General features: G+C 40.8%; 1 protein-coding gene across 1 annotated transcript; it reads right to left on the bottom strand.

Moving 5' to 3' along the window:
- Positions 1-4,827: 4,827 nt before the first annotated feature.
- LOC137934306 (subtilisin-like protease SBT1.1) lies at positions 4,828-7,843 on the bottom strand. Its single transcript, XM_068778590.1, has 2 exons — positions 7,797-7,843; positions 4,828-7,536 (listed from the first exon to the last, which is right to left on the bottom strand). The coding sequence occupies exon 2, from the start codon at positions 7,529-7,531 to the stop codon at positions 5,216-5,218; it is 2,316 nt and encodes a 771-aa protein (XP_068634691.1). The 5' UTR covers positions 7,532-7,536; positions 7,797-7,843; the 3' UTR covers positions 4,828-5,215.
- Positions 7,844-8,565: the final 722 nt, after the last annotated feature.

Below are 8,565 nucleotides of genomic sequence, written 5' to 3'. Positions count from 1 at the left end.
ATACAAAATATGTGCAGGTACTAGAGAAGATGTAGATATCGAAAAATATCAAAGACTAGTGGGAAAACTCATTTATCTCTGCGTAACAAGACCAAATATATCATATGTTGTAAGTGTGGTGAGTCAATACATGCACAAACCACAACTCAGTCACTGGAAAACACTAGAAAGGATATTGCGATATTTGAAAGGAGCTTCAAGAAGAGGGTTTCTCTATAAGAATCATGGTTACTTCAACATCGAAGGATTCTCATATGCAGACTGGGCTGGATCCTCTGATGATAGAAAATCTACTTCTGAATATTGTATGATGGTTGGAAGAAATTTGGTTACATAGAGAAGCAAGAAGCAGAATTTGGTTGCATGGTCGAGTGCAGAAGCATAATACAGGGCCATGGCACACACAATTAGTGAGCTTCTATGGATCAAATCTCTTCTCACTGAACTGAGATTCTATAAAGAAGCTCTTATGGATCTATATTGCGATAATCAGGTGGCAATACATTTCACATCAAATCCGATCTTCCATGAGAGAACAAAGAACATTGAAGTAGACTACCACTTCATACGAGAAAAATTCCAAACCAGAATATTATCTCTCAAGCATATATCTTCACAGAGCCTAGTTGCAGACATTCTCACCAAACTAGTCACTGATAAAATTTTGTCCACCATCTACAACAAGTTGGGTATTTACGATGTTTTCTCATCCCCAGTTTGAGGGGGAGTGTTACAATGCGGGACCCACCAGCTGGCATGAGTTTGAAGATAAGAAGCACGGGCTTGAATGAGTTGGAAGATTTGAAGATCAAGTGGGACCCGCAAAGATAAACCACGAGCTGGCATCTTCAGCCTATGGTCACGTCCTTATAGAAGAGTTAGAGTTTGAGTTATGTTAGACTTCTAATTATGTTGAGTTATCTTATCATGATAGGTTTATCTTTAAGAGTTAGAGTTGGAATGTAATTAGGAGAATGAGGTTTAATTGTACTTGGACTCTACCACTTTCCTCTACTATAAATAGAGGAGCTTGTACTCGAAATTAAATCATGAAAGAAAGTAGTTCTCCCTTCTCTCTCCTGTAGAGTTCTCTTTTTGCTTAAAGTCTTTCTTCCCTTTTTCTTCTTCTCTTCTCTCTACCTGAGAGCTTTCTTTTTCCTTTTTTATTTTTCTCCCTCTCTCACCTTGCTCGAGATGTCAATAAAGGGATCCTAAATTCAATAATATATATATATATATATATATATATATATATATTATAAATTAATTTTCCTTTTCCTCATTTTTTCTTATCATTCTAGTTTTTAACTTTAATTATAACTTTATCTCAATTTTAAATTTTTATATTTTTATATTTTTTCCTTTTTTTCTTTTTTTCTTTTTTTATTCTCCTTTTTTTCTTTTCCTTTTTTTCCTTCTCCTCCTAATTTTATTTTTCCCCCTTTTTCTTTCTTCTCCATTTTTCCTTTTTATTTTTTCTTTCTTTCCTTCTTTTTCCTTTTTTGCCTTTTTCTACTTCTTTTGTCTTTTCTTTTTTCCCTTCCTTTTTTTCTTTTATTTTCATCTCCGGCCTATCTCGAGGCGCATCTCTAAGAACTTTCTAAGGCATTCTTCTCTTTTCATTGTTTTTCTATTCTTTTCCTTCTTCCTTCTTCCTTCTTCCTTCCTCTCCTCTGCCACCTTGGAGGACTTTATTGTTGTCGCATGTCACCTAGCAAGTACACCCTTTTTCACCTATTCAACCTCATGTTTAGCCACCAGAGATATAGGAAGGGGGAGGGATGGAAGAAGGTAGGAAGAGGGGAGAGGCATGAGAGAGAGGGAAAGGGGTAGAGGAGAAGGGAAGAGAAGTAAGAGGGGGGAAGAGGGAGGGAGGAGGGAGAAGACCAAGGTGGAGGGGGGACAATCATGTCTCAAAGACATCATCAAAGGTGCATGGCAATGAGCTACACAATGTATAGAAGTTTAGTTAGTATTCCTTATTTAAGTTAAATTATATTTTGTCTATATTAAATTTATTTTGTGTATATAGATCCATCCACTCCCTCTCCTTACACATCATCTTCATCCACGTCCTCTCCATCAATACCCTCACTAACGAGGCAAGCACCCAACTCGACCAAGGGCTCTAGAGTGAGTAATTTTATGAGAAAGCTCGATAGGAGGATCCCAATGGAAGTTAGAGATTCACATAGGAAGGCATTTGGGCATTGTAGTATGTTTTTCAGTCATTGGGTAGATCATATCCTAGGACTCACATGGAAGTGAAGGAGGACAAGTTCAAAGTTGTTGACCGTAAGTTAACTTCCACATTGCTTTTGATAATAAAAAAACTTAATTAAGCTAATAAGTTGCAAATCTAGTATTTCAAATACATAACTTTCAAGAGCATCTCAAGGTCTCAAACATCAAAGCCAAAATGAAGACCTCAAACACAAATGAAGAACATCTCTTGAAGAAACACCCACAAGGAAGAAGTCAATGTGAAGACTCGAAGTCAAGCTTCAATAGACAAACAATTAAACCCAATCACTTTATGTAAGAGAGTATTTTAATTCCCATTCCTTAAGTACTTGTGAGATCAGAGGTTTAGGATATTAAATTGCATATAGACATATTTAGAATCATCATACATATCAGTTAGAAACTTGTTAAAGCATTTAGAGATAAATTCGCTTACTTTACAAATACATACATTTTTATCTAGCATTGGAATGATCGATCAGTCATTGACTATGATCGATCATCCAAAACTTTGTAGTCCAAAAATATAAAGCATGACCGATCATCTAGGACATGGCCATTTCATGTTATAATGCACGATTGATCATTCCACAAAGATTGATCAATCATACTTGTCTAAGAAAGCTGAATTAACATGAAAAGATCGATCATCCCACCAGATTGATCGATTAGTTAAAAGCTTGCCAATAAGGGACTTCAAGTATGATCGATAAAATGAAAATACACTAATCGATCATACTTGTATTGTACAGCCAGAGGGAATCTCAATCGATTAATCAGCCATTGAAAATGACCAATCAACTTAACTTTTTTGGGGGCAACAGTAACATATTGATCGATCAATCCATTGATTGATAAGTTGTTGTTTGATAAAAAAAATAATCGTTATGATTGATTGATTGGTCGGTCACTTACTAGTGATTGATCAATCAACAGTCTGATTTTTTCCAACGGGTAAATAACGACTAGTTTGAATAGGGGAAGCTATAAATACCCCCACCAAACCGTGAGTAAAAAGAGGCATGGGCATTTATTAGCATATATTCAAGCCACGAGCTTTATCTTATAAATTCCCTTTCAAAAGTGTTTTAGAGAGAAACAGAGTGATCCTACCTTTGAAAAACCTTCATCTCATTCAATCATCTTTGCATGAATAATAATACAAAGCTCCTTGATCATTCTACAATGTGCTACAAAGAGGGAGGAAGATTGAAATCTCTTAAGGAGAAGCGTCTCACCAAGCAAGGGTGTAATTTTTTTCTTTTCTTTTATGTATTTGTGAAACGTTCATCTAGAACCTGATAGTCTAGATAGAAAGGCCTAGCTGGAGTTATAATCTAGCAACAATCTCTTGGGGAGATTGGAATGTATGAAAATTGTGTATTGAGCTATATGTGGTTGAAGAGAGCCGAAATCTCTTTGTAATCTTTCAACTAATAGAGTGTAATAGTGGAAAATTTCCCAAGCAAAGGTTTATGGGCGGTGACTACCACTAGGGAAACATCGAGAACAAAATTTTTTTTTGTCCCTATGATGTGTGCTTGTCTATACTTACATTTAATTGCTTATATGCAAGCTATTTTAATTACTTGCACAAATCAGTTGTAATTTGAATAAATCAATTTAACCTTATTTCGAGAAGCCACCTGGGCCAACAAAAGCCTACACCAATGATTAGTTAGTTTGTGGGTAACCCTATCTTGAGGTAAATGCTATAAATTACTCAATCAGATTTTTTCTTTTATTTTTTCTAGCTTACAATGCAAGTTTGATAATGTTATGTGTTATTACTTTTTTTCAAGGTGAAGTTTGATATTGATATGCATAGTGATGCGACGATATGATCTTCTTGTATCCTATATAGGGTGCAGCATTTCGACAACAGTAGACTACCATGCACGTTTGGTATAGAGATTGTGAAGGTCACCCCACAACACTGTCCACTCCTTATAGAGCGGTTTCCCTCAAGGACTTGCAGTGCATGTGTGTGAATGTATTTCAAAGGGAGAAGTTCTAGGTGATTAAATTTATAGGGGTTGTGATTCAAACAATAAACTTTTTACTCATGTCTAACTTGCATTTGGAGAGACATTCCTAAGTAAATATAAAAAATATTAGCAAACAAATGGTTTAACATACTAGGGGATCAAAGACTTTTATACATATAAGAGATGTATTTAACTTGAAGTATTTTTTTTTTTCAGTTGTACTACTAATGTAATAGATTTACATGCATGTATCCCTTAAATGTGTTGGATACAAATTGCTTTAATATTTAGCAATTTAGGATGACTCGTCAGTCAAGTACAGGTGGACCTAGGAATCCGAGCAACAATATGTAAGTACAATTATAATTTTAACTTTCTTATAAATAATATTTATACTATCTTAGAGGAGATGCACGAGAGGCTTCTATCATGACTACCAAAAACTGCTGAGGATGGTACAGGTCTAGCCATAACCAAAACTTGGGTGCTAGAATATGATGCCTGATGAGAAACAGATGAATTTGTCAATTTCTTACCACCACCATAATACATATTACAATAGGCACCAGTACTCCTCGAAAAGCTTAGAAGAGCTTGGACCTTACCCATCCCTCTGTTGCACTAGCCATATATAATTGACGGATAACCCATCTTTGCGAACTTCCCCATAACTGTTACAAATGTGAGTTCAACAAACTGTGCGTATCATGTTTATTCTTTTTGGATTGTATAGGAAGATGGGATTAACTTTGTAAAAATCCAATTGGTAGAAAGTGAACTAAAAATGGTCATGTTGCTCCTGATATGATGGAAAACAAAAGATCAGAATAGAATCAATCTCCGTTGTGATCACAAACAATGCTTTTGCTCACTTTCTACAGTACTCAGGAACATCTCTTTATTTTGAAAGTGATTCTGACAATATCTAAGGCATAATATATAGTCTTTAGAGTCTATCTACCTTTCCTCCTCCCATACCTTCTCTACTTCCAAGATACAGCTATGGGACTCCTAACAGAGTACCTGCCTGATACCCAGACGAGCTCCCCAAAAGAACTCCCAGAACGAGTTCTCCTGGCCAAAGCCACAAATTTCACTTTATAACTCATCTTCTCCCCATTCTTTGTAAAAGCCATAACGTTAGGCACCACAGTTACCGACACTCCTTCCGGCTCACTTACGCCTACACTATACCTTCCAGGCATTCCCACATTTGTTACAGTTCTGGTGTACGTCACTGCCGTCGTATTCCGTAAACCTTCGAATATCACGGAAAATGAAGGGTAGTTCAAGTCTCCCACCTGAGCTGGCCCTTGCTCGGGGCAGTCATAATTCCTCCCCACCAGAATCTCTCTCTGGGAAGAAGAGTAATTCAAGCTGCAAAAGTAGTTCGAGTAGTCCTCCGTGGTTATATCGTAGATCAGACCCGGGTCGGAGGCTCGTTCCGGGTCAACGTGACCCGATCCGAATGCGAATGGAGTTGCTGACCCGGCTGAGTTGGTGCCGGCGTCTCCCATTGGCGCCTTCCTGTTGTTGAGCGTGTAGGCTGTTGTCATGAGCGCAGACTTGATCGCCGCGGGTGACCAATCCCGATGTACGGATTTAATAAGAGCCGCTAATCCGCTAACGTGGGGACATGACATCGACGTACCGGAGACGAGGTTAAAACTAACTCTTCTTTTGTCGGTTGCGATCTCCGTCGGGCTGACGGTTGGAGGCCACGCTGCCAAGATGTTTACACCCGGCGCCGTCACGTCCGGCTTTATAACCTCCGGCCCGACGGAACTCGGCCCGCGGGAAGAAAACGCGGCCATCGTCGGTGCCGGAGATCCGTACACTGCGCCTTCAAATACGATTTTCGCATACGGCTTCTTCGTCCCCGTAACGTAGTCTCTTGTGGCTTTTGCTGCCATGGCTCCCAAGGAAGACGCAGGGAGAACGTGAGCGTCGGCGAAGTACTCCTCGCCCTGAGCTTCAGTGTTGAGAAGGAGCATGGCAGCGCCACCGGCTAATTTTACTTGCTCACCCTTGTCGGTTCTGCCGTTCATGCCGCGGTCACATGCGACGATCTTTCCTTTGACTAGCTTTGGTGAGAGGGAACCTCTGATGCAGTACTGTGCACCTTCACCGCCGGCGGAGTCCCCGTAGACAAGTGAAAGTTGTTTCGTTGGCTTGCCAGAGTACAGAGATGCGCCTCTGAAGCTCCGACGATCTCCGAACTTTACTGTGGAAAGAAAGCTGCGGTCGAGGTAGCTCGCCGCGCCTGTCATAAGCCAAGGAGCAGTGTTGGACACAGTGGACTCCTGTGGGCCGGCGTTTCCTGCGGAGACCGAGACAAAGACCCCCTTCTGCACTGCACCGAACGCTGCAATTGCCATGTTATCCATGTAATAAGGCCGAGACCCGCCCCCTAAAGAAAGGGATAGAACGTCCACCCCATCGGCCACCGCTTGATCTATGGCCGCGTAGATATCAGCGCTTGAACAACCAGACGGCCAGCAAACTTTATAGGCTGCGATCCTAGAGGCGAAGCTCATCCCGCCTGCGACGCCCCCGGCAACTCCGAGCATGCTGGCACCAGGAACGAGATTACCCGCCGCAGTAGACGCTGTGTGGGTTCCATGCCCTTGTGTGTCTCTGGGAGAGCGGAAGTCGACTGTCTCGTTTATTCTACCTGCAGCAGATTCGTACCCTTTGAAGAAGGCTCTAGCGCCAATAAGCTTCTTGTTGCAGTTGGCAGTTGAAAATCGGGTGCCCTCTTCGCAAATCCCTCTCCAATGTGATGGCACGGGGCCAACTTTTCCATCACGGAAGCTAACGTGCTCTGGCCATATTCCGGTATCGATAACACCGACAATGACATCGCTGGCTGAATTAGGAATGCCCCATAGACCTTTTCCGGCATGCAGGCCTAGGAACAAAGGGGAATACGTAGTATGTAGGTTCAACACCTCGTCAGGTGTTGCAAATAGAAACCCATCTACGTTTTGTAAGAACTTAAACTGTTTGGTGGAGAGTTTGGCTGAGAAACCAGATAAAACAGTTTCATAAACGTACAGGAGCTGAGGAGATTGCATTTCTCCATCTTCAGAACCTTTATCTTCTTCTTGTGATGAATATTCGATTATGGAATCCATGACCGCTTCATACCATCTTTTTACTCCCTGGAGAGATCGATCTAGTTCAGCAACTTTGATTGGATCCATGTGAACAACATAGATCTGCCCATCTTGAGAAGCAGATGAAGCGGCCACCACCATGAGAGCTAGCAAGCTCATGAAGAACGTCCTAAGAAGCATCTTCCCTGCAAAACAGAAGCGTTGTTACAGAAAACCTCCAAACGTGAGAAATCACAGCATCCTAAAGAGCGTTGACAGGAGAAAACAAAAGCATGCATGCATCCTATGTATTACTGATTATTATAATACATCCAATCTCTCGCTTCATATAATACTTTTTGATATTTTATAGATAAGTCAAAATCTGTGTTAACCAATGTGTTGGAAATTTAAAGTATGCAAAAGCTAAAGCAAAAGCTAAAGCTGAAGCTACAGCAATATGTACCAGGAAATAGATGAACCGATCAAGAGAACCGGTGCCTAGGAAAGTCGTGTTCACTGTGTGAGAAGAGGTAGGAAGGGAGAAGCTTTAAATAGAAGAAGGTTTGGCTAGTTTGACGCTCTGTTGGTCTCTGGACTGCACTTTTTTCTAGTGCACGCTTCCATTAAAGGGTAAACAATGGGGTGGAAGTATGATTCATAGCTGCAGAGCTTTCGTCCAAAGACGACAATGTGCCAAATAGTAGAAGATTGTCGAAGGAAATGAGTGCTCTCGTGGTGTTTGCCATAATTACTCAACGTGGAGCTCCCTTGAGAGCTCGTACTTCCTCTACGTGGATGTCAAAGTTTACACTGTTTGGTCTCTCACTAGCCATAACTTTCGACATGATCTTTTAGAGGTCATTCAATAGTGGATTTCGTTTTTATGGTTTCAAATGTAGATGGTGGACATTGAACACATTTGCAGCACATCGTTGGGTGCGTCTTGAGAGGAGTGGGGACAAAGTTGCAGAGGATAATTAAACTTGACTTGAACAGTGTAGAGAAAGTAAAATTTCTACGGGGATCCACTTGTAACCACTGGGGAGGGCTAGCCTTTAAAGAAGGGGCAGAGAGCAGGTGTTCTATCTCATCTGATCGCTCGAATCTTCACGGTTCTTTGTCAGCACCAATGAGAGCGATCTTGCTCTACAGGAAAGTTGAAGAAGGAACCAGAAAAAGAGCGACATTCAACAGAGCGCAATTAGGTAAAGGAAACACTGAGAGGCCCATTC

The sequence above is a fragment of the Aristolochia californica genome, unplaced genomic scaffold (assembly GCF_029961685.1).
Source record: "Aristolochia californica isolate CCGP_79_NKW_82.1479 unplaced genomic scaffold, dmAriCali1.0.hap1 SCAF_6, whole genome shotgun sequence".
Lineage (NCBI taxonomy): Eukaryota > Viridiplantae > Streptophyta > Magnoliopsida > Piperales > Aristolochiaceae > Aristolochia > Aristolochia californica.
Note: the sequence above shows the minus strand (reverse complement) of the source record. Positions and strands in the feature narration are given on the sequence as shown.

Coding starts and splice junctions, on each gene's coding strand:
- LOC137934306 (XM_068778590.1), bottom strand. CDS start 7,531: ATGCTTCTTAGGACGTTCTTCATGAGCTTGCTAGCTCTCATGGTGGTG.